Raw genomic sequence first — 27200 nt, 5'->3', positions numbered from 1 at the left:
GCACCAGCTGCTGAGGCAAGCTGCTACTACGGCCAGAAAGAACCCCACCACTTACCAGGGTACCTGTAGTGAGGCTAAAAAAAAGTAACCTACCTCAGTAGGGGGGAGCATCTGGATGGTCCCCCCTGTACTTGTTTTTATGACAGATCTGATCATATTTTTTGATGAGAGATTTGCTGTTGCAAATGATGCTGTTTCTTTTTCAGTAAATGTTTTAGCATGTTTATCGCATTTTGCAAAATAAAGTGTACAGTAATGTAATCACACACAAAAAGGTGAAAAGGCACAGAGTTAAGAGACAATAACTCAGCTAGAAAGCAAAGTTCAGTATATTAATACTATTTCAATTAAGTAAGTGCATACAGTCTTTTAGAACGTTTAACTCGCAGTAACTTTTTCATCCTACAGTACTTCCTAATATTCACTACGGACCAGAGAGAAGGTTATACTGTAGCACCAGTTAACTAAACCAATAGAAAACTTAAATACCTAATTATATTGTGCAGGTAGATGGGAAAATTTTATAATACTCGTCAGAACTCAGAATTGTACCAGGCTGAAATATATCTCGTATACTGTATTGTTTATACTTTTGAGGAAAAAACTAAATACTACACTTAGGAAAAGATACTCAACCGATACTGCTTATCCACTTGACTGACTAAGCTTTTGAGTATTTATAGATACAGTACATGGCATGGTGCACTCATGAGTAAATGCCTAAGAGACTATTTGCAATAGCTTGTGGATAATTATACATATTGTTGGTTAATTAAATGTATATAATTGCTTGGTTAAATATATATATATATATATATATATATATATATATATATATATATATATATATATATATATATATATATATATATATATATAGTCATTTTAAAAAGGTTCACTTTGCCGGCTACTAACAAAGGCGGGAACAGAATTACTGCTCTCGAGAGGGGAGGGGGAAGTCAGTACAGCTTTCTATGGGTAAGGTGTGGAACAATACGCTCATGGTTTGTTGTCATTTAATGATGCAGCGTGTTAGAAAGACACCTATACACAAACATTCTCAGCCGAGATGGCCCTGAACGGCTGCCTCAGCTGAGTTCAATATAGCATGGGAACATATCTTTAGATCAACCAGATGTACCAGTGGCACAGATGGGTTAAGGTTGCCACACACCTAGTGATTTTTTTTTAGTTCGAAACCTGGCAGATTTGATCTCTCTGAAGTCAATAGTGAAGGATTCACTGCACACTTGATTCAAGCATCCAATCAGTACTGGATACAAAACAGGATATTCATAGCACACATGTATGGCCATTTACTACAGTGGTCACCTGCATGTTTGGTATTCTGCCAATCTGACAGATATATGACAGATATATGCCAAATCAATCTACCTGTGTGTGGCCAGAGAAGTAACTATAGGGGGAGCAGTCCCAACAGCTGAAGGTTTCAGAGCTGTAGCGGACCCCAGCCTCTTGCACTCTGTCCAAGACAGGGGGGGGGGGGGTGTCCCTCCAGAGCAGGTGTTGTTAGCCTGACCACACTTGTGGGGGGAGGGGGTCATGGTGGCTCCTATGTTTGGCCAGAATGAGCAGACAACTTGGGGTACTTGTCAGAGTGATGCACAGTTTAACCACTTGCTGTTTTTAGGCAGTATATCTACGGCTCATGGGAGGATTTTTTCCGTTCCAAGGGCGTAAATATATGCCTCCCGCCACATTGCCGCTGTGCGTGCTTCCCACTGTCTCCCATGCTCATTCTTCATCGCTGGTTAGTAGGGAGATCAGTGAATTGGAACGCAGTTTCCATTAATTGATCTAAGTCCCTGTGTTAATGATCATCGGCATCAATGAGATGTCTGCGTCAATGTAACTAAGGAAGTAACACGTCCATGCATTTCTTCCTGTTTGCGTACTTATAGTACACTAATAGGAAATAATGCGCAAGGACATTTTGTGACCAAATAGTAAAATTACACCTACATACATTCATTTTAATAAAAAGACCCACACTTACATTTAAAATTAACTCCTTCCCTCCCACACACTCCCATAGTACCCAAATACATTTTTTGCATAAAAAAAGACAATTAAGAAAAAAAAGTTACCTTGGGGAATTAACTTTTTTTTATTATGTATGTCAAGAGGGTATATCATTGTTAATTTTTGTAATTAGTGATGAATGCAAAACTGAAAAAAATGCACCTTTATTTCCAAATAAAATATTGGCATCATACATTGTACTATTTTAAAAGTTGCAATAACTGGGATAAATGGGTAAATAAAATGTAAGGATTTTATCCACAGTACACCATTTTATTTTATAACTATAATGGCCGAAAACTGAGAAATAATGCATTTTTTAAATTTTCTTCCTATTATTCCCATTAAAATGCATTTACAATAAAATAATTCTGAGCATAATGTACCAGCCAAAGAAAGCCTAATTGGTGGCAAAAAAAAACAATATATAGATATTTGGTTGTGATTAAGTTATTGACAGAAAGGGAGGATGGCTGAAAGGTGAAAATTGCTCTGGCCCTAACTGGGAAAAACACTTCAGTGGTCAAGGGGTTAAATGAGGGACAACCTCTTCTATTACAAATTCTTTACACACTGAAACTGATGTGGAATATGAGCTGACAGTAGTTACCAGAGTTGCTATCAAGTGATCCTGTCTAAATCTATTACAGCTCAGATGAAATGAAAACACTTTTTGCAATGTACCATATACCATAATTAAACATTTATGTATAAATGTCAGTTTGCGTAATACAAGGGTAATCCATAAAACAGCCTCTTGCTTTCATATTCCACGCAAGTGTAATTTAACTTGCCAAGTTAACCTCTTCTCTCCCTGCACCGCTTGTTATGATACTGCAGAATGCCAGTAACTGTTTGTTCAGCAGCACGAACCCTAAAAAGAACCTGAACTGAAAATAAAAAGTCAAAATAACCATACACAGGTCATACTTACCTCCCATGTAGTCTACTACTCAATCTCTTTCTGCTCTCCTGAGTCCCATTTGTCCAGTGTGATCAATTTATTTCTCCATCCTCCATTTTAAAAATGGCCATTACCCCATAACAGCTTCCTGGTCAGCACACTGTTAAACTGTAATATTGCCCACTTGAGCCATCGTGAAACATAGGCATTACCTTGCACATTCAGTTGTAACTGACAGCTGCTGATATATAACGGACAGCAACTGGTATATTTCAGTTCTGACAAAATATTGTCAGAACTGGAAGGGATCACTGTAAGAAGAAAATTGTGAGCTTCTGAGAGGAACTGACTGTGAGGTTAGTATGTAATATTCATTTGCAGGTACATCATGTGTTTATTTTAAATAATTTTCCTCGCTTCAGGTTCCCTTTAATTCCTCTAAACCATAGGTAAAGAGTGTTATGCTACTACAACAAAGGGATTGAAAAGCTAGTAAAAAGATGTAGTAACTGCTTGAAAAGGAGGTGATCATGTATAAAAATAATCAAAGAAAACCGTACATCTAAAATAAATAAAATGGTTCCATATTTGTTGAAATGGACGCTGCTCTCTTGATGACCCCTCATTTTTGTATTTCTTCATCACAATTTAAATATATCTGTAGTTGGTACATTTTTCAGACTCTGACTTTGACTCCAGGTAGAAAACACAATTATGTATGCTTGTTTTGGGATGATTTTCAGGATGAAATTAAACTTTTATTGCATCACTAAAACAGATATTGACTGTACTGCTTGTGCAACTTTTTGACATGGAAAAGAGGTGAAAGATCACAATTCTAAACACCCTATTAGTAGCCTATAGCTCCGCTATATTATATGGCTGTTGGTCCTCTCTTAACCTCTCTAAACAGAATGCATATAAATAACACACAATCACCACCCTCCACCTAGCTCAACATGTAAAAAACAGGATGCCGAGAGCCAAATATAGTGTTGTAAATCTTAACAAATGATAAATGTTTAGAGTAAATGCAGTATACTCACAAAGCAGTGTCACCACAAAGGTAACCATTGTAACAGCAGGTGGGGAGATTAAACCTGTCCCCACCCAGGATTAAGAAGTTGCTCTCTGTAGATGAGGAAAGAAAGCGGTTACACCCCTCCACCAAGGGTGGACTCAGATATTGTATGAAGGGAACAAAGTCGCCAAAAGAATAAAATCCACTTAAACATTTTAAAAACCTAAATAAAGATGAGGTAGTGGTGGACTTACCTCCTCAAGCAGACAAACAAACTGTCGATTTCAACAGTGAAACGTTTTATTTATATACTCCAAGAAATTGTACAACGCGTTTCACAGGTGTAACCCTGCTTCATCAGGCAGTAAAAAATGGAGTATACAACAGCTGCAGATCAGTGTAACACAGGTGCTTAGTGTTACACTGATCTGCAGCTGTTGGTTGGGTTACGCGTGTGAAATGCGTTGCTCAATGTCTTGGAGTGTATAAATAAAACTTTTCACTGTTGAAATCGACAGTTTGTTTGTCTGCTTGAGGAGGTAAGTCCACCACTACCTCCTCTTTATTTGTGTTTTTTTTTTTAAAAAAAATTGGGGATTTTATTCTTTTGGCACCTCTGTTCCCTTCATACAATACCTAGCTCAACATGTTTCACCCTCATAAACTCTGGGGGCTTCATCAGGGGGCAATTATAAAGTGCAGTAATGCATAAGATGCAACAAACTATTAAAATACAATGCAACAGGAGAATAATGGATCCAGGAGCACTCGTCCTAAACGCCAACACTTTAATTTCATTTTCTCAGAGTAAAACCATGATGCAATCTGCAATGAATAAAAAACAGCATAATGCTTATCAGTAGAGTTGGTGGAGGCGCCCAGAGTAAACGTAGCTTATAAGGTTAAACAGTACTGTTTGATGATATGTATAAGTATATAAATAATAAAAGGTCCTACCTTAAAAAGTAGTCCGTTCACTTGTTAAAACAATAAACGTTTTTATTAGGCACTTTCTGAAAGACTTTCAGAAAGTGCCTAATAAAAACGTTTATTGTTTTAACAAGTGAACGGACTACTTTTTAAGGTAGGACCTTCTATTATTTATATACTTATACATATCATCAAACAGTACTGTTTAACCTTATAAGCTACGTTTTACTCTGGGCGCCTCCACTCCAACTCTACTGACAAATCACCCCTACTCAGGGTCACCATTCCTAGCAAGTGGAACCTTTTAAGGAGCTGCGACCACCGATAAACAAGGCCGAGCGAGGACGGTACTTCCTCGCATGTCCATTGATTGGTTGCTCGGTTTGCAACCTAATTTTGTGAGTATAAACCCCTAAGAATTCTATTTTATCCCAACTTTAACTCGCAATGCTACACTAGATTGGGCTCCCGGTTCTCTTCCCGTCCCTTTTTCTATATCTACCCTACCCTGATAATGCTTATAAGGCACATGACAATCAATTAGACCATATACGGTCTTGAGAAAGCCCTGTGGGCGAAATTAAATTAAAGGGTTGGCGTTAATGACGAGTGCACCTGGATCGATTATTGACCTTGTTGCACTGTATATGGCTTTTGCTCTATCCGGAGGTCTTTTTGAAATCATTTTTTTTTTTGAGTAGCAAGTAATCATAAGGTGTGCATCAAGCTTTTTTTTCTTCTGTTGACCAAACAATTAAAATGCATTCATATCAAATTATGTAGCATAGGCTCACGGCTATATGTACAAGCCAAGTGTCCTACCGGTCCCAATGATTATTTTATACTGATCAGACTATCCACAGTGGGACTGTGGGTTTCCTGTTCCTGCCCAATCAATTAGTGATCTTGTCTGATGGTGGTAAGGGAGCAGCAATCCACTCTTAGCATATTGTTTTGCATAAAAACTCCGGTAGTCATAATGGTCTGCCCCCCCCTCCTCCATTTATACAAACTTCTGTTTAAGTGCATATATGCAGCAAAACAAAGGATTAGAATATAGGCAGTGTATAACCTATTCTGTTAAACCGTTTCAATTGCGAAAAGCTGCTCCGCTCACGTTATCAAGACACCAACATAAAAGGGAGCTCTGTATATAAACCACAATTATCCTCACTTTAATCACACCAAAAGTCAAGAAAGGTTTATTCCTACATGTGTGCAATCTGCGTGAGGAGTTGCACATAAGCATTTAAAGGGGCACTCTGCATATAGCGCTAGTATAGAGGTGTAGTAGTCCCACCTTTCCCAGTGTTTCAGAGCTTGGCTATATTATCTTTTCATCAGTTTAAGGATACTGTGGAGGCACTTTGCACATTATAAAGACACCCCGCAACCATCATAAGAGAGAGCTCTGAATATAACTACAATTAATCTCACTTTTACCACATCAAATTTTAAAAAGGTGTATTCCTATATGTGTGCAACCTGCGAAGGGGGTTGCACATAAGCATTTAAAGGGGCACTCTGGGTATAGCACTAGTATAAAAGAAGTAGTAATCCCAACTCCCCCCCCCCCCCCCCCCTCCAAACGTTTATCATGGCTTAGCTGTATTATCTTTTCCACAGTGTAATGATACTGTGGAGGCACTCCCCACATTATAAAGACACCCACAAGAGGGAGCTCTGAATATAACCACAATTATTCTCACTTTTATTACAACAAAGGTTAAAAAGGTTTATTTCTACATATGTGCATTCTGCAGAGTGGGTTGCGCATTTGAAGAGACACTCCGTGTAAAGCGCTAGTAAAGAGGTGTAGTAGTCCCACCAGACTCCAGGTACCCATTGCTCACAACTCCATGACTCCAGCTGCACAGATATAAATAGAGTTATGTGAAATGATCCTCTGTAGCAGTTTAAGGGTTAAAAGTAATCAGTGGGAGAAAATGTGGGCATACATGATCTGGACAAATTTAAAGGACTTATTTATTTGGCCTCAGGTAGTGGCATTTAAGCATCTTGGATACCAATAAAAACAAGCTCTGCAGCGGACTGCCTACACACGATTAGCAAATCCCCAGTAAAGGTGGGCCTTAAAGGGGCACTATGGTGAAAAATTGTAAAATTTAAAATGTGTAAACATAAACAAATAAGTACATTTTTCCAGAGTAAAATGTGTCATAAATTACTTTTCTCCTATGTTGCTGTCACTTACAGTAGGTAGTAGAAATCTGACACAAGTGACAGGTTTTGGACTAGTCCATCTCTTCATAGGGAATTCTCAGCAAGGCTTGTATTCTTTTTAAATATATTCCCTAAAAAGGATTTAAACAATGATGCTGGCCAGCTTCCCTGCTTGCTACACCGGTTTTTGGCAGTTGGACAGAGCAACTGCCATTCACTAAGTGCTTTTGAAAATAAATAAATCTATGAGAATCCCCTATGAAGAGATGGACTAGTCCAAAACCTGTCGCTTCTGTTAGATTTCTACTACCTACTGTAAGTGACAACAACATAGGAGAAAAGTCATTTATGGCTCATTTTACTCTGGGAAAAAATGTACATCTTATTTGTATATGTTTGCACATATTTTAAAGTTTACAATTTTTCGCCATAGTGCCCCTTTAAGCAGTGTTTACAGTGTTATTTTCCTACAGTTATAGTTCTCAGAAATCTTAGGTGTTTCCTGTATTTTAGGTATTTCTCATATAAATGGTCCTGTCGAAACCGTTGCATTCGTGTTCTGTCAATGAATCCTTTTGTTGTTAGTCAGGCACTGTCCGAATCAAGTTTGTGATGTTTTCATTTTAGAGAAAAGCTGAACAGTACGACAAGAAATAATCAACAAGCTTCCTCCAGGCCTGAGTTTAATGACCAGAGCTTCACAGAGCTCATTGCTGAGCTGCGCACTCTTCAGGTAAATTGAATTAAGTCAAAAGTGTGCTCAGTGTCGATTTCTGTGTTGTGAAAAAAAAAAACCCGGTGAACAGATGCAATAGTATACAGTGCATCCACAAAACAGCTAAAAGTGGGATCTGTAGAAAATAAAAAAATATGTATAATAATGATGCATTTTCTGTTAAAATCAATATGCATGAACATTAGAAGTGTATAGACAGCATTTCTGATGTTCAGACTATGCGTGCGGCGCAGCAGTGCAATGCGCTATCGCACAGCTGCACGCATTTTCGGCAAAGCACATCGCTGATCCCATTCACTGTAATGAATGGGATCAGCAGCACACGGCAACGCAGATGGCTTGCAATCACATGCGCTTGCATTCCAAAGGCACAGCCATCTGCGTTGCCTAATGTGAACAAAGCCTAAAACCACTAGTGTTCCCAGTGCAGGACTCTTCCACCGCCATCACTGCAGCAGTTGCCTCATTGCTTTGAGCCCATTGAAAAAGAACCCTTGTTCGAAACAACGCCGTCTGGGTAAACTTGGAGGGAGTTGCCACCCTTCATCACACTGTGTTATTACTATTTGCAGCTCTGCCGTGTAGTTTGCATTGTCTTAAAGGGACTTTACGCATTATAAGAGACTCTTTGCAGTTGCTCATATATTCATTGCGGCAATTACATTATACCTAATGTATTGATTTTGATGTCATACATCAGTTGAATCATTTTGCTCATACTTATGTGTATCTGCCCTATATGTGCTGCATCCTTTATGAGCACTGCTCTGCACAATTAATGTACTATAACTATTTACATATTATTGCATGCTCCTGATTGTGTTGTCAATCCATTTTTTGTATCATTACACTCCTTTTGTATCTAATTTACAAGGTGTGCGTGTCATGTTGTATATATCTCATTACCGGTGCTATAATAAATATATATTGAGACCTACTGTATCTGTGGCTGATGTCCAAGTGGCTGCAGTCATGTGGAGGAGCTGGCCACCCACTTTAACAATGAGTAGCATCCAAGGGAATACCACAGTCCATCCGCTCTCCTACTAAGTATTGTATTGTTAGCCTATTCGGCAGGCCCACCTCCTCGTGTGCTCCTCTCCACCAGCATATGGCCTCAGTGACTGCTATATTTATCCCCACATTGCAATCTGCACACCATTGTTTGTTATATCACTATTGTTTAACTCCCCTTAAGGACCAGAGACTGCTGGGTACAGCAAAACTGTGCTTACTGGTTAATCTCCATGCAGTCTCGCCAGTCACAGCGCTCGCCTATCGCCGCAGGTTTCTTTGTCTGCCATCTGTATGATATTAGCAAATTGTTTTACTGCATTTTGATAGTTTACAGGTCTTTGATTACAGCAGAGAGAAATAAAGGAAAGTAAGAGGAATGCTGATGTTTTGCATTCCACTTTGGCTACTGAGGGAGTCGCTGCTCAGAGACTTCATAAAATAATGTGTCAGCTGAGACCACACAAACACACACAACACACTTGTCACTTAAAACAGCACTGAAATATCTGTTTAAAGACTGCAACAATTATTTTCCTCTTGCAACGTACCGTATCTACTATTCTTTCTTGCATGGACTGTTCCTAAATGCCTAGGAGGCACATTTACTATAGTGATGTTTACATGAGAAGTTGTGGAATTGAGTTTACCTAATTTAAAAACAAAAACGCATGCCGTTTGTTACTACGATGGGACCTACTGCACCGCATCCCATGTGAACGTACCATTTGGAACATCAATATTGTCTGTTGCAACAGAACACAATGGACACGGTGCCAAAGGACCCGAAGGCTGGTGACTGTAAGGGTTAAAAATGTTAGTGTCAGAATTATTAGGGTCATTTTGCAGCTTTCAGTTTTAGATTTGTTTTTGGCCTTGAGCTTCCGGCAGCCAACTGTGCTTTTAGACTGGTCCACTGCTATGAAAATCTGCCATGTCGGAAGTTTTCTATCTACTGCTTAATTTAGTTTGCCAGATCCCTGGTGATCTCCAGTATCCCTCCATTATTATCTGGCAGTCAAATGGAAGGTAATCAAACCTGGCGAAGAATATTGTAGATAAAATAAGCCTAACCACCATTGCTTCTGCTACAGCTCACCTTTGTTTAATGTCCTAAAGAAGGCAAGACGTACCAGTAACTGTTGCTATGCAGACTGACTGCTCAAGCTGTTCAGACCGGGGTGGAAGGTGAAATGGCGAAGGCTTATATGATCATCACCATACGGTGCATGCCGTTACTGATCTACAGATTTATTTTTATGGCCACAATATTTATCTGCTGTTTTTTCTTCCTTCCTTTTGGACCGTTGCAAGTTGGATTTATTTGGAGGGCTTTATATGTTTCTTATTATAAATTCACTTATAGAAAATACAAATCTGTATGCGTTTTTCCTACATAATAAATTTTTTTTGTTTCTTTTGTGTAAAGAAAAGGGAGACTACCTTGCTTGATGACATAACTCGATACAAACAGGAGAAGCAGGCCTTGGAAGTAGATCTGATGCTGATAAGAAAAGAGCGTGATTTGTTAAAAACACAAGTTTCCAACACATCAGGTAAAGCAAATTGTATTTCATTATATATTACTGATGTATTTGCTATATCGTATGTTCAGCAGTAGATGTGCTATCTATCTGATATTGAGCATTTACCACCTTGCATCACTAAATATTAGATCAGATTCCAGCAAACATCTGGTCTGTTATTGCTTGCACTGCTGCAGCCACAAACCTTGTACTTTCAAATACAGTGCAAAACTAATTGTGCCTTGCTGTCGTATGGCTATGTCTGCAAGGGAGGCTGTGGGCTGGAGTTGCAGAGCAGACTAACTGGACAAGCTGTAGGCTGGAGTGGCGGAGTAGACTAATGGGACAAGCTGTGGGCTGAAGTGGTGGAGCAGACTGACTGGACAGGCTGTGGGCTGGAGCAGACTGACTGGACAGGCTGTGGGCTGGAGTGACGGAGCAGAATGACTGGACAGGCTGTGGGCTGGAGCAGACTGACTGGACTGGCTGTGGGCTGGAGTGGCAGAGCAGACTGATTGGACAGGCTGTGGGCTGGAGTGGCGGAGCAGACTGACTGGACAGGCTGTGGGCTAGAGGAGACTGACTGGACAGGCTGTGGGCTGGAGCAGACTCACTGGACTTGCTGTGGGCTGGAGCAGACTGACTGGACAGGCTGTGAGGCTGTGGGCTGGAGCAGACTGACTGGACAAGCTGTGGGCTGGAGTGGTGAAGCAGACTGACTGGACAAGCTGTGGGCTGGAGCAGAATGACTGGACAGGCTTTGAGGTTGTGGGCTGGAGCAGACTGACTGGACTGGCTGTGGGCTGGAGTGGCGGAGCAGACTGATTGGACAGGCTGTGGGCTGGAGTGGCGGAGCAGACTGATTGGACAGGCTGTGGGCTGGAGCAGAATGACTGGACATACTGTGGGCTGGAGCAAAATGACTGGACAGGTTATGGGCTGGAGCAGACTGACTGGACAGGCTGTGGGCTGGATTTGAAAGCAGACTGACTGGACAAGCTGTAGGATGGTCTGGCAGAGCAGATGCAGCACAGATGGATACCAACCGCACCCTCAAAACCTTTCACAATGCCTGAGCTACCGCACCCAGAGTTCCAACAGGATGCAGCAATAAAGTTCCAGGGCATATGAATAAGTCTACTTTGGCACTCCTACTTCCTCCTAGTGTACATCCGAAAGTCTCAAATGGCCCCTGGATGCCCAATAGTGAAACCATCTTCTGCCACTACAGCTCTTTAAGGCACAAAACACACAGGAGGTGGGCTTATTGTCATGGGGTGTCTCAGCAGCTTAATGATTCAGTGGTCAAACAGATACTCCAAACAGTCCCTTGTTGGTTAGTCTAGTAAAGCCTGCTCTCACTGCTTTGGAATAGCCTGCAAATCCAAACTCACATGCTGCTCAGCCCAGCACATTTTTCTCTGCTCTTCCTGGTCTGATTACGTGGATACTCCTGTATCTTGTTGCCCAATTTGCTTTAACTTGGCTGGGGAACACTGCAAATTACATCTCCATGCTTATACATTGCACTTACTTTGTGCACACTTGAAAATGGCACACCCATATATGACTGATTTAGTGACTTGTAAGTCTCTCCAGTTGATAAGTGCTATTTATTTATTCAACAATATTAAAACTTTTCTTATGCTGCTGGAGGGTTAAATCAATCCATGAATATTTTTCCTTTCACTATATATATTGGGTAGAGAATTTTTTTTTTATATCAACAAACATGAATTATCATGATAATTCTCAGGCAGATTAAAATGATTGCAGGATGCACACAGACAACACACCATGCCTCGATTATATCTATCCAAGACACGTGGAAGAGGTATAAGTTTTAACTGTAATTATAACCTGCACATGGGACTTCATAAGAATTTTTGGATTAAACCACCAGAAACATTTCAATTTAGGATGTCCGTAAGCCTGCACAATTTAATCACAGCAACAGATGTAACAACAACATTTCATATAAATATATGTATAATACATTATTGAACGTGTACTTCCTTAAATATTACATTCATAAAACTATAGCCAAAAAACTTGCATGTGGCATTCTAAATTATCAATAGAAAATTGTAACTAGGGTCAAACCTAATTGGGGACCAGATAGCTTTGCCAACTTCCAAATCGGGCTGCTCCTATTATTTGTAAACTCATAAGTAAATTACAGAAACAGAGTCAAAAGAGAATAACCTCAAGTATCGTTTTATATGCAGCCTTTATAGGTTATTGGTGAGTACTAAGATAATGATAATATATAATTTATTTTTGTTTGTTTATTTTTAATTATTTCTAACTGCGAAAACAGGACTGGTCCACAGTTCTATTGGGATAATATTTAGGAGAGAACTGTGTAAATAAAGTTGTGTTGGTAAAGTGGGCTTGAATGTGTGTCTGTTTACATAAAGATTCTTTTAGACGGTCACAAAGGAAGGTAGGATAGAAAGGTGCTGGCACTGCAGCTAGGTGTGCAGGGAGGGTTGCAGGGGTGCAGACCAGGTATCCGGTGCGATGCAGTTAGACCAGCGTGCTCAGGCTCAGATTGACATCATATGCAGCCAGAGAAAAAGATGAGAAATGCCAGCACTGCTGTAAACTGCTTGTTTATTCATAACACATGGTGCAACATCGTGGATTCAAATTTATGCATATTGAGAAGTAACATAACGGTTTGCTGGTAAAGCTGTGCGGTGGGTGTTGGGGGTTGAGAGCCTTACAGCCGTTTCGCGCCAATGCGCTTCTACGGAGGCTGCGGAGGGCGGCTGTCTGCTGTCAGTTTAAATCCTAAACAGATCAGCGTGCAGCCAATTGCTGCTAAAGGCACCGCCTCCTCTCCACCAAGGGCGGCCAAAACCACGCTGGGTTACAGTTCAATCCATTAAAACACATTATCAGGAACTAGTGGATCGAGAGCATTACATGAAGACCCTGAGAAAAATGGATCACAAGCCTAACTGGTATCCAGGACACCATAAGAGTACACATTTTGCATGTTTCCTGGACCCTTGAATTTAAAATGTTGCTGCTCTGGACACTTAGTATCCTGTACTTACGTGTTTTCTTTAGGAACATCCAACTTACAATACTGGCTCCTATGCTGGGGATGTCCCTACCCTTATTTTCCTCCCCTTTTCCCCTCCCCTATTTTCCCCTCATCCCTCCCCGATCCCATACCTTTCCTCCCACTTTTCCCTCCCAACCCCAGTAAATAACCCGCCCCTCCCCCCTGCACTGTTCTACAATGTTTATTATATTTGTGTTATTGAATAAGTCCTAACAGCTATATTACTGACCTCCTTACCCAGTTACCCAGGATTATGCGCATATCACAGCACATTTTTAGTTTTATACCTCTTCCACTATTTTATGTAGCACAGACCCTCGGGTCCCTTTTTATCACTTTTTATGGGTTTTGAAATTAATTATATCATATTGTAAATTATATTTGCCAGTCTGTATTCCTATTTGGCAATCCTACATATATTACTGCACTGTCACTTTAATTTCCCCTTGTAAAAAGTCCAGGCCGCTATACATTTTTCCTGTCACTAGATGCAAGCCTTGAGCTCCATCTATGATACGATAGCCTTATGCAGACTTGCAAAGGACTTCTAATAAGTTTGTCCTATTTAGGCCACCATATGCAGGAAGTGCTACTTCCCATGCGTCCCATGCTGGATTGAACTGTAACCCAGCGTGTTATTGGCTGCCCTTGCTGGAGAGGAGGGCGATGCCTTTAGCAGCAATTGGCTGCATGCTGATCTGTTTAGGATTTAAACTGAAAGCAGATAGCCGCCCTCTGCAGCCTCCGTAGAAGCGCATCTGCGCGAAACGGCTGTAAGGCTCTCATCCCCCAGCACCCACCGCACAGCTTTACCAGCAAACCGTTATGTTACTTCTCAATATGCATAAATTTAAATCCACGATGTTGCACCATGTGTTATGAATAAACAAGCAGTTTACAGCAGTGCCGGCATTTCTCATCTTTTTCTCTGCCTGCATGAAGCTTCTTTTTCAAAATGTGTGTACACCTTCACTCCACATGCGCAGGCCATTATGTACGTAGACATGGCTGCACTGTAGGATCAGTTGTGGATGTGAGCAACGACCTCGAAATATGGAGTACAATAGTAGCAGCCATGACAGTTTGCAGCATGTCACAGTAAAGTCAATGGATAGATTGATATTATGAATGACTCATGTTTTGCTTGAAAAAAGGGCTTGTGGTGCCCAAAACAGTAGTTTGTTGCTATGGTTAAAATAGTGCAAACTTTCTGATTTCCTGATAATGTTCCTGGTGATGTAAGACTGGTTATGCACTGCACAGTCTTGATTACACAATTTTATCACACCTGCATAACCACTTCAGGACAAGAGCAATTTTCACATATCAGCGCTGCTCCTATTCATTCACCACTAACTTTATTACTACATGTCACGCCTAAATTATCTATATATTTATTTTTTTCAGGACAAATTAGGCTTTTAACGTGTAATTTTTTTGTTTAGAAATTACCTTATTTTCTATAGATTTTAAAGGGAAAAAATAGAAAAAACACTATTTATCCATTTACATCGAGTATAGCGTTACAATTAACAGTACTAACGATAAGTTAAAACCACACATTGTATTTGCTTATCCATCCTGGTTAGTACAAATAAAATGGAAATAAAGGTATCTTTTTCAGTTTTTTTTGTTTTTTTGTTTTGCTTTCTCATTACACTATTGATGATTCCAAGATTGCACAAGTAATAGTAATATACCCTCATTGCATACATATTTAAAAAGCCAAGTTCCTAAGGTAACAATATATGTTTCTTGTTTTCTTTTTCTGTAACTTTGTTTTCATTTTAAAAGTATTTTATTTTGGTACAGAATATGCAAAAATGTTATTGCTTTTGATTCAGTTTGTGACTAAAAAGAATACACAAGACATAGGCCTCAACCCTAAAACTCTCTGAACTCTATTCTACTACCTATCATGGTTGAAATGTTACCACATATGTCTCTATTGTAGCTTTCCTACAACCTTCCCAAGTTTGATCATAATTTTGAAAATGACTTTTAATGTTTTGATTGAGTTTGTCCCGTGGATTCAAGCTTTAAAACAACCCAAAATGTATTCTAGATTTGTATTCTTCATCACAGTTAAAATGATACCACGTGTCGCATTTAGTAACAAACTGGTGGTGCACTCGCCACAATTACACTGGATGTATATATACGTCCTGTTGTCATGAAGTGGTTAAGGGGCAATAGATTTGGAATCGTTAGAACAGATTGCTTTGGTGCATGGAAGTGGTAAGATTGTAGAAGCAAGATTGTATGGTGTATGGCCAGCTTAACCTCCTGGGCGATAATCCCGAGCTGGGCTCGAGGTAAGCCGCCGCGGAGGATTTCTCAGGCCCTAGTGGGCCAATTTGCAGATTTCGTTTTTGTTACACGCAGCTAGCACTTTGCTAGCTGCGTGTACACGCCGATCGCCGCCGCTCTTCGCCGCTACCCGCCAGGTTAGAGGCCCCCCCCCCCCCCCGAGACCCCGTGCGCAGCCTGGCCAATCACCGCCAGGCAGCGCTAAGGGGTGGATCGGGACTCCCTCTGACGCCATGACGTCATCCCGATCGTCGCCATGGCGACGGGGGAAGCAAAACAGGAAATCCCTGTTGTGAGCGGGATCTCCTGTTTGCTCTGATCGCCGGAGGCGATCGAAAGGGGTGGGGGGATGCCGCTGCATGTGATTAAAAATAAATAAAAAGTGCTGCGACGCCCCCTGGCGATATTATTGTATCGCCCAGGAGGTTAATAAGTATTTTTTTTTTACATGTTCCACTATGTAGGATATGGTTACAGCTTTAATTATTAGGCACACAGGGAAGTATGAAGAGCAGCTCCCCTTCCTGAGGTCTGTGTAAGCAGTATCTTAGGATGGTTTCATACAGTAGGGCAGTTGGTTTTCATGATATTGTGGATAAACAAGTGCTGTCTTTTCTGTTGTGTCAATACATGCAGTTTATTTGTGGGGCAAACCAAATAGAAGGTGTGGATATGTTTTATTTCACGGAATAGATTTCAAATAATTTTATTTTACAGAGGATAAATCATATGAAATGAAAGTTATGGAAGAGGGTTATAAGCAGGAAATAAATCGACTAAATAAAAGACTACAGTGGTTTGCAGAGAACCAAGAGATCTTAGACAAAGATGCTGGACGTCTCAGAGATGCTTACGACCAAATAGAAAAGCTAAAGCTACAGGTATGTCCTTAGTCTCCAAATCTTAAATTGACTACAAAAGTATCTCTCTTTGAGTATAAGGAGTAATACGTCAAAGTCCAACTATACAAGTGAATGGGAAACTGGAACTTAAACTGAAGTCAATGATTTTGACCTTCAGTCAAGCTCATGTTTGAATGCAAAGGTCTGTGTACACTAGCCCTAAAGGTGATCATTACTTTGTGTTTATATTTCTTAGGTTGAAAAGCTGACACAGGATTCTGGAAATCAGTATGCACAACAGCAAAAGCGACTAAAGGACAGAGCTGCTGATGCAAAACGGATTCAGGATCTTGAGCGCCAGGTGGGGATTGAATGCACAGTCATATTGAATACAGGATGCTGATTGCAGCATTGTGGGTAAAGCACTGACTGATGTATTGCCTAGGATATATCTTTGGCCTCGATTCATAAAAGTGCTGTCGGTAAGGTAAATTCAAGCGGGGAAACACTGCTGTCGGTATTTCAGCCTTCTGGGTGGTCATTCATAAAAATGTTTCTAGTTGTGATAGGAGTGCGGAGATATTCCGCTGTAGGCTGGCGTTAGACTGTCGGTACGCATGAGGAAACAGGAGAAGCTGGCCGAGTCCCTCCGTGTGGTGTTGTCTCTGCTGCTGCTTGGGGGTCTGTCCCATTCACTGCAATGGATTCCGCACGCTTCTCGCCACATCAGAGGTAGCGGTAATCCCCGTCTGCATACCGCTTCCTCTAATCTTTATGAATTGACATTTGTTACTTTTCCTAAGATAATCACCGCGCAAGGCGGTGATTTATCACTCTGCTCGCGAATGTCGGCTTTTCATGCGGAAAAAGCTTTTATGAATACAAATTTTGCTATGTGGTCAGTAAAGTGAGCTGTTTTCAGCATTTATGCATGCGGGAATGCTTTATGAATCGAGGCCTTTGTTGTGAATTGTAACCTGCTGAGCTTTACACTTCAGTCTTCTCTGCTCATACTGTTCAACAAGTCAAGCAATAATGTGGCAGCAATTGTGTCCTGTCCTCAATCAAGTGAAATGAAACATTTGGAACCTCACTGTATAGATCCACATACAGCAGTATCTGTTTCTCCAGGACTTGGCATGTGTTTACCTTCACAGTATTTAGCTGGGAAGCCAGATGAATAACATGGATATAAAAAGTAAATGTTTTACCTGTATGGAGGGAAACTATAAAATGAGGATTATTTAAACTAAACGGATAGCTTGACGGATAGCTGTAAATTGTTTGCCCTATGTAATCTTTTAAACACGGTTTATATTTATTTCTTCTCAATGAGGAACTGTAGACACAGCCATGCCAAGTATTTGATCCCCTGCTGATTTTGCTAATTTTCCCTCTGACCATCAGTAATGACTGAATCGCATACCTGAAACAAGCAAGCAGATAATCCAGTCAGACTTCAGTAAAGCTGGCCACTAACGGTCCAATTTCTAGCGAAAAATCGTTCGAGCGATCAGAAATTCTGATCGGATTGGTTGTAAATCTCCATTGGTGGACACAATCAATTATGAATGAGTGAAAAAAATGTCGCCCGAATGAATTTTCGTCGAACGAAAATTTGGATTTTCTTGGTGGTCGTGATAGATAGGAAGCAAAGATTGGTTAGTTGATGGTGTAGTGAACGATTTTTCGTCCGATCAGAATTTCTGATCGCTCTAACGATTTTTCGCTAGAAATTGGACAGTTAGTGGCCACCTTCAGAAATATCTGATCTGCAAGCTTGATGAGGGTCTGTTACATGGGTGTAGCAATCACCCCTGATATCGCAGGGGGCCCAGAGGCTTTGGGGGGGGGGCACCTCCCTCTCCCCAACTACAAGTGCAGCCAATTAGCAAAAAACCTCCGTTTGCATACAAAAACCATGTGCAGGAGCGTATATGTAATTTTTTCCTGCTTCCAGAGGCTGCCTCATAGCAGAACACTCTCTACTGCCATTCCCTGGCTTCCGATCACATGACCCATATGGGGATTGGAGACCAACGGGGCCCCATGCTATCATTTTTGCAGGGGGCCCTATTAAGTCTAGTTACGCAGAGGGGCAGCAGGACAGCCAGGCAATGTGCATTGATTAACCACCTTATGACCGCCTAACGCCGAAAGGCAGCAGCCAGGTGGCTCCCCCAGGACCACCTAACGCTGATTGGCGACAAGTCCAGGGGGAGTGTTTTGCAGGGGATCGGTCACGCCAATGCACGCGCATCCCCGCTTGAGTGACGCTCTATGTGTATGTATATGTGTGTGTATATATATATATATCTACAGGGAGTGCAGAATTGTTAGGCAAATGAGTATTTTGACCACATCATCCTCTTTATGCATGTTGTCTTACTCCAAGCTGTATAGGCTCGAAAGCCTACTACCAATTAAGCATATTAGGCGATGTGCATCTCTGCAATGAGATGGGGTGTGGTCTAATGATATCAACACCCTATATCAGGTGTGCATAATTATTAGGCAACTTCCTTTCCTGTGGCAAAATGAGTCAAAAGAAGGACTTGGCAGGCTCAGAAAAGTCAAAAATATTAAGATCTCTTGCAGAGGGATGCAGCACTCTTAAAATTGCAAAGCTTCTGAAGCGTGATCATCGAACAATCAAGCGTTTCATTCAAAATAGTCAACAAGGTCGCAAGAAGCGTGTGGAAAAACCAAGGCGCAAAATAACTGCCCATGAACTGAGAAAAGTCAAGCGTGCAGCTGCCAAGATGCCACTTGCCACCAGTTTGACCATAATTTAGAGCTGCAACATCACTGGAGTGCCCAAAAGCACAAGGTGTGCATACTCAGAGACATGGCCAAGGTAAGAAAGGCTGAAAGACGACCACCACTGAACAAGACACACAAGCTGAAACGTCAAGACTGGGCCAAGAAATATCTCAAGACTGATTTTTCTAAGGTTTTATGGACTGATGAAATGAGAATGAGTCTTGATGGGCCAGATGTATGGGCCCGTGGCTGGATTGGTAAAGGGCAGAGAGCTCCAGTCCGACTCAGACGCCAGCAAGGTGGAGGTGGAGTACTGGTTTGGGCTGGTATCCTCAAATATGAGCTTGTTGGGCCTTTTCGGGTTGAGGATGGAGTCAAGCTCAACTCCCAGTCCTACTGCCAGTTTCTGGAAGACACCTTCTTCAAGCAGTGGTACAGGAAGAAGTCTGCATCCTTCAAGAAAAACATGATTTTCATGCAGGACAATGCTCCATCACACGCGTCCAAGTACTCCACAGCGTGGCTGGCAAGAAAAGGTATAAAAGAAAAAAAACTAATGACATGGCCTCCTTGTTCACCTGATCTGAACCACATTGAGAACCTGTGGTCCATCATAAAATGTGAGATTTACAAGGAGGGAAAACAGTACACCTCTCTGAACAGTGTCTGGGAGGCTGTGGTTGCTGCTGCACGCAATGTTGATGGTGAACAGATCAAAACACTGACAGAATCCATGGATGGAAGGCTTTTGAGTGTCCTTGCAAAGAAAAGTGGCTATATTGGTCACTGATTTCTTTTTGTTTTGTTTTTGAATGTCAGAAATGTATATTTGTGAATGTTGAGATGTTCTATTGGTTTCACTGGTAAAAATAAATAATTGAAATGGGTATATATTTGTTTTTTGTTAAGTTTCCTAATAATTATGCACAGTAATAGTCACCTGCACACACAGATATCCCCCTAAAATAGCTAAAACTAAAAACAAACTAAAAACTACTTTAAAAAATATTCAGCTGACTTCCGGTTCCGGCGCCTCATGGAGTAGCCGCTTTCTCTGAAGCTCCGCTCCCCTCCCTCATAATCTGCATCCATCTGCACTCCTAGCTGCTCGATTCCCTCCCGCCTTGGAACAACCTTGCTTACCACTACTCCCGCGTGCCTGCCATGGATAAATTTGTGGCCAAAGCTCCGCGTTCATCTCGGATGGCCAAGTCTTAAGACCACGTTGTCACGCGGGCCAATGCCCCGGCCTTAGACCAGGAATCGGAGGGTGAGGAGGATACCCTGGAAGGAACGGAAGATAGGCCGACTCAATTAGACTATAAAAAACTCACGGCAGAAGTGGCGGCGCACCTACAGAAAGATGTAACGGCCATCTTAGCAAAAACGATAGATGCGCACATGGCGCCGATTACAGCACAGCTCTCACAGCATGCCACTCGCCTTGCGGACATCGACCAGAAATATAACTCTCTGCAGGAAAAGATTGATTCACTACAGACCAAAGCTGAGTTGAGTGATAAAAAACAACTAATTATGGCTGACAGGATCGAAGATCTTGAGAATAGATCCCGACGCAACAACTTAAAGTTTGTCGGCCTACCAGAAACTTTTAAGCCTGAGGAACTGGCGGAAATATGCTCGGATGACATACCGGATGCTTTGGGCCTACCTGGGCCTTTTCGGGTCGAACGAGCGCACAGACTGGGTCCCTTCAAACCTGAGTTTACTCGTCCGAGGGTCGTGATCGCACGATACCTGGACTTCGCGGAGAAGACACAGGTCCTAAAGGCTTTTCGTGCAAAGAAATCACTTCAGGTACATGGCCACAAGCTTCTGGTGTTCGCGGACTATTCGGCGGAGGTGGCTAAAGCAAGAAAGGAATTCGGTCCGGCCTGCCAACTTTTATTTAAAAAGAAGGTGCGGTTTGTTTAATATACCCAGCAACGCTGAAGATCTTTCCAAGTGATGCCTCAGCGGAATCCTTTTCAATACCATCAGAGGCCCTCACCTATGCTAAATCGCTCACAGATGGATCATCTAAGCAATCGGAGGACTTCCACAACTTACCTGCCAGTCCCCGGAGCCGGGACCAGAACCAAGGGGAACCACTCCCTAAATCTCCACGCACGCAAGAAATCTTAGAAGAACAGCCGTCTCAAGCGGGAAGTGACTGGGCCTAGACGGTCGGCCTTCGTAGCAGCTGGAACTTTAATAACCCATCGTAAGATATCCGCAGGATCGGGTGACTATTAAGCTTACTAGAATGGGCTAAGCTATACTAAATACTGCACCTATAAAAGTGCACCTGCACACGCTATCTAAAGCATTTAAATACCATAGTGACATTGAGCTAATGCGGATGCACTGTAGTTAGAAAGCGCCATTCCTGCGGCTGGTAATATGATACATGTAGATATAGCGCAATTTGAAATGTTCATATGTTATTACTTATAACTCGGGGGTAGCGGAGAGGACTATTGGGGAAACAGAAACAAGCAAACTGTCATGTGTGGGAGCTGCTCGACATGGCCCGGGATCCAGATCTGCAACAATGAGTCTGATTCTATCAGCTCTGATTTTTTCTTTCATCAAAGCTATCTGTGCGGGCTGTGCCCTGGGCCATCGCGGGATAATGCTCCTTATATACTTTTAGGTTACTATCCACATGAGGAAAAAAGGAAGTCCTGTGAGTGATATTGCTCTACATTCTGTTACGGCATTTAACTTTTGCTATCTATGTTTATGGTATGTTCTAATTTTAGTTTATAGTTGTTCTCCCATCACAGTCCACTCTGGTACACAATATAGGTCTAGCCATGATTCGACAGGGGGGTGCTCTGCTGGGACACCCTTTTCTGTCACAGTTACAGCCATGACATCATGCGTAGGTTCAGCTTATTATGACCCTCCTTGATGTTAGGGTTGTGACATGGAACATAAAAGGGCTGAGAACTGGCGAAAAAAGGATGAAAATCCTACGTCATCTACACAAACTAAAAGCGGATGTGGCAGTATTACAGGAGACACACCTCGAGTCAGAGGAACTAAAATATCTTCAAAAGTTATGGGTGGGAACAGTGATAGGAGCCCCCTCCGTCAAACGGAAGGCTGGCGTGGCTATCTTAATTCACAAATCACTCCAATGCCAAATAGAGGAACAGCGATTTGACTCAGCTGAAGGTAGATGGGTTATGATTCGCTTAAATATTAGAGGCTACCATTTATCAGTCCTCAACGTATACTGTCCTAACTCAGCGAGTGGTGGATTCTTGGATACGGTCGCATCCCTTATTGCCCAGGAAGAGCAATCCTCTAATTTAATGGTTACTGGGGATTTCAATAGGGTGGTAAATCCCAGAGAAGATAGACGCTATGAGGACCCAACAGAGATAAAATATAGAGTAAATGAGAATGATCGCTCATTGGCTGAATTTGTTGAAGTCACAGGTCTTATAGATGCTTGGAGATTTCTCCACCCACTGCAAAGAGACTTCTCTTTTTACTCACCCCCTCATAAGTCACTGTCACGTATTGACCTGTTTTTCGTCTCCCCTAATACTATGCGAATGGTAAATACCTCAGAGATCTCGGATATTGTGATTTTGGATCACGCCCCTGTGACTTTGATCCTCCAACTGCCTTCAGCCAAGGAGCGATCATTTGTTAACTGGAGATTCCCTAGTCAGCTGGTTCATGATGAAGACTTTTTAGCTCAATTGGAACTCTGGTGGTTGGACTACCGGAGAAATAATTACAGGCACGCAGACAATGTTTTACTTTTCTAGGAAGCTGCCAAAGCAGTGCTCCGTGGGGAAATAATCTCATATGTCAGTGCTAGAAAAAAGAAATCGCATATAGCTTACTCAGAGGCAGCCCTCAGAGCCAGACACTCATACTTGGAATACCTGTCTGATATGACAGAACAGTCCAGGCAAAGCTGGCTGGACGCTAAGGCAGCCTTGGACCTCTGCTACAACAGATATGCCATGCTGTGGAGATCTCGCTCTGACTGGACCTTCTTTAAATTCGGGAACAAATCCGGAAAATTACTGGCCAACATTGCTTAGGGCAAAAGATGTACTCAACACATAACCCACTTAAGGGATGCAAAAGGAATGGTTCAGACTGACTCAAAAAAAATTATTCAAATTTTTCAAGATTATTACCAAAACCTATATAGTAGCTCCCCCCAGGATATGACTAAGGGAAATTAATTTCTGAGCAAAATACAATTACCTAAGCTGTCGGAAGAAGACATTCAATTCCTTAATGCCCCAATAATGGAAAATGAAGTTCTCACATTGCTGAAGGATGGTCCAAATGACAAGGCCCCTGGCCCGGACGGCTTTACCATGGAATTCTACAAGGGATTGAAAAAACACATATCCCCATGCCTGGCAAAGCTTTATAACTATGTTTTTGACAAAAAAAATATTTCCTCAAACAGGTTATGAAGCATATATAAAACTAATTCCGAAAAAAGACAAGGACACACTCGATCCAGGGTCATTCAGACCTATTTCTTTATTAAACTGCAACATTAAATTGATGTCCAAAATATTAGCTGATCGTCTGGCAATTCTATTACCAAATTTGATTGAGCCATCCCAAGTTGGTTTTGTTCAAGGCAGGGCAGCAGTATCTCAGAATCAGAATCAGAATCGCTTTTATTTCGCCAAGCACGACTGGGTCGTGCCCGGAATTGGGCTTGGCACATGAATACAGGGCATATACATAGAGACATACACATCGCTTCAACTCATAAACATATACATAACCATATACAGAAACACATACATAACCATATACGTAAACATAAACCACGGTTTTCCATAACTAAGTGGGTTACAGGCAGAAAGTCTAAGGGTGGAAAGCATGAGCCGAGTTTATAGAGTTCAGCAAATTTACCGCTGAGGGGAAGAAGCTGTTTTTGTGTCTGGTGGTCTTTGTAGAGATGGACCGGTACCTTAGATACCTCCGCCCCAAGGGGAGCTGATTGAAAAACTGGTGGCCAGGGTGAGAGGGATCCTTGGCAATCTTCAGAGCTCTGGAGCGTAGTCTGGCATTGTAGAGGGAGTCTAGGGCAGGGAGTGAGTTCCCGATGATCCTTTCCGCTGACCTGATGACCCTCTGTAGTTTGCGCCTGTCACTTTCAGTGGAGCCAGCATACCAGACAAGGATGGAAGAACAGAGGACGGATTCGATGGTTGCGGTATAGAAGCTTGTCAGGAGTTTCCGTGACATGCCGAACTTCTTCAGTTGGCGGAGGAAGTAAAGCCTCTGCTGGGCTTTCCTCTGGATGGAGACAGTGTTTGCCTTCCACTTCAGGGTGTTGGAGATGGTGGTGCCCAGGAGGCGGACACAGGGCACTCTTTCCACCAGCATCCCTCCAATGTGCAGTGGAGGTGGGGTGGAGGCGTGCTTCCTAAAGTCAATGATAATCTCAACGGTTTTTGCATTGTTGAGGACCAGCTTGTTTTCCCTGCACCAGTGGCAAATCCTGTCGACCTGATGGCGGTATTCCTGTTCGTCATTGTTGGAGATCAGGCCGACTATGGTGGTGTCGTCTGCAAATTTGATTACCTTGACCGACTTTGCCGAGGACCTGCAATTGTTCGTGTAAAGTGAGAACAGGAATGGTGACAAAACGCAGCCTTGTGGGGCCCCCGTGTTGGTGGTCTTTGGTTGCGAGGAGGTGGAGCCCAGCTTGACAACCTGCGATCTGTTTGTGAGGAAGTCCTTGATCCACAGTTGAAGTGTGGGGTGGACCCCGAGCTCAGCCAGATTCTCTTGTAGTACTTGAGGGCTGATGGTGTTAAATGCCGAGCTGAAGTCGAGGAGAAGGACCCTGGCATATGAGTTTGGTTTGTCAAGGTGGTTGTTAACAAGCTCCAGACAGATGTTAATGGCATCGTCGGTCGATCTATTTGCCCTATAAGCAAATTGATACGGGTCTAGCTGGGCTTCCGTTTTGCGTCTGAGGAGGGGCAGGACAGCTTTTTCAAAAGATTTCATTATGACCGATGTGAGAGCAACAGGCCTGAAGTTGTTGAGGTCGGACGCGCCCTGCTTTTTGGGAACAGGGATGATGGTGGACCTCTTGAAGCATGCCCGGTACTTTGCCACTCTCCAGGGACTTGTTGAAGATGGAGGAAAGGATAGGAGCAAGCTGTTTTGCGCACGTTTTCAGGCAGGCTGGCGACACTCCGTCGGGGCCCGAGGCTTTCCTGGCATTTAGTCTGGACAGGTGACACGCCACGTCTGACTCATTTACGGCCGGAGGAGGAGAGTTTCGGCATGGTGGTACTGAGGCCTGGGGTGACGTGAAGGTAGCCCGTAGCTTTGGAAACCCCCCGGAGGCCTCTGTCTCCTCGAACCTGCAGTAGAAGCCGCTGAGGTTTTCCACCAGCTCAGTGCTGGGAGGTGCGTTTTGGGGGGGGAGCTTGTAATTTGTGGCAGCTTTAAGCCCTCGCCAAACAGCTTGTGAGTCATTCGAGGAGAGGTCCTTTTTCAGCTTATCTGCGTAGCCCTTTTTTGCAGCTTTCAGTTCCCTGTCCAGATTGTTCCTTGCCCTCCTGTATTCCTCCTGGTTCCCAGTCTTGTGTGCGGCTTCCTTGTTTCTGCGTAGTTGCCGAAGTTTCTTGGAGAACCAAGGTTTGTCATTGGGGTAGAGTTTGTGAGTTTTTGTTGGGATACAGGAGTCCTCGCAGAATCTGATGTACGAGCTCACGTTGTCTGCCCACTCATCCAGGTTTGGTGCTTCCAGGGACTTCCAGTCTGTACAGTCGAAGCAGGCTTGGAGTTGTTGCTTGGCCTCACTTGACCACACTTTGGTAGATTTAAGGACAGGTTTTGCGGTTTCCAAGCGCCTCCTGTAGGTGGGAATAAGGTGGATGAGGCAGTGGTCAGATGAGCCCAGTGCTGCCCATGAGGTGGCTTTGTATGCGTCCCTCAAGACTGTGTAGCAGTGGTCCAGAGTGTTCGCGTTTCTAGTGGGGCAGGTGATGTGCTGATGGAAGCGCGGGAGCTCTTGGCGAAGGTTGGCCCTGTTAAAGTCTCCTAGGATGATGAACAATGAGTCCGGCAAGGACGACTCCCATTTGGCGACCATGTCGCTGAGATCGCGCAGGGCGGTCTTGACATCGGCGTCGGGTGGGATATACACACCGACCAGGACGTAGGAAGAGAACTCCCTGGGCGAGTAAAATGGCCTGCAGTTAATCAGAAGGAGCTCAAGCTCTGGTGAGCATTTTTTGGCAAGAACAGAGGTGTTGGAGCACCAAGTGGGGCTGATGTAGAAACAGATGCCGCCCCCTTTCTTTTTCCCGGAGAGGGTGCTGTCGCGATCTGCTCAGGTGAGGTTGTAGCCTGGGAGGTGTAGAGCACTGTCCGGGATGTTGTCGTGGAGCCATGTCTCTGTGAAACAGAAGACTGGGGTGTTGCTGCCGAGATCTCTTTTCTCCCCGAGGAGCCGCAGTTCATCCAGCTTGTTGGGGAGGGAGCGGACGTTCCCCAAGAGGACTGCTGGTATAGCTGATCTCAGGCCTTTCCTCTGCAGTCTAATGTAAGAAAGGTGATGACAGTCTTAGAGTACAACAGGCTTTCCTGTAATTCTCGGCATCCGGGGGCGATTTTGTCCCTGGATGCCGAGAAAGCTTTTGATAATGTTAGTTGGAAATGGCTGCATCAGGTAATGTCTGCCATGGGCTTCGAGGGCTCTTTTCAGAATTATATCTCCTCTATGTATCTTTGCCCCACAGCTAAGCTTATAGTTGAGGGGGTAGCCTCCTCCCCTATCTACCTACAAAAAGGTACACGCCAGGGATGCCCTTTATCCCCGTTACTTTT

The 27200-nt window shown here is 42.8% G+C and overlaps 1 protein-coding gene across 4 annotated transcripts in view; it reads left to right on the top strand.

The window, feature by feature from the left end:
- The window catches only part of CEP162 (centrosomal protein 162), a 198636-nt gene that overhangs the window by 137417 nt on the left and 34019 nt on the right, over positions 1-27200 (top strand). For all 4 annotated transcript variants that reach the window (XR_011031455.1, XM_068281580.1, XM_068281581.1 and 1 more), the window contains 4 exons: positions 7710-7815; positions 10262-10388; positions 16462-16625; positions 16843-16947. Coding sequence is in view for 3 of the 4 variants with exons in the window: in XM_068281580.1 (XP_068137681.1) it covers positions 7710-7815; positions 10262-10388; positions 16462-16625; positions 16843-16947 (502 nt within the window). In the remaining variant the exon portion in view is untranslated. The remainder of the gene's footprint in view (positions 1-7709; positions 7816-10261; positions 10389-16461; positions 16626-16842; positions 16948-27200) is intronic.

This window comes from Hyperolius riggenbachi, chromosome 4 (assembly GCF_040937935.1).
Source record: "Hyperolius riggenbachi isolate aHypRig1 chromosome 4, aHypRig1.pri, whole genome shotgun sequence".
In the NCBI taxonomy this organism is placed as follows: Eukaryota; Metazoa; Chordata; class Amphibia; order Anura; family Hyperoliidae; genus Hyperolius; species Hyperolius riggenbachi.
This window is presented reverse-complemented; position numbering and strand designations above follow the sequence as displayed.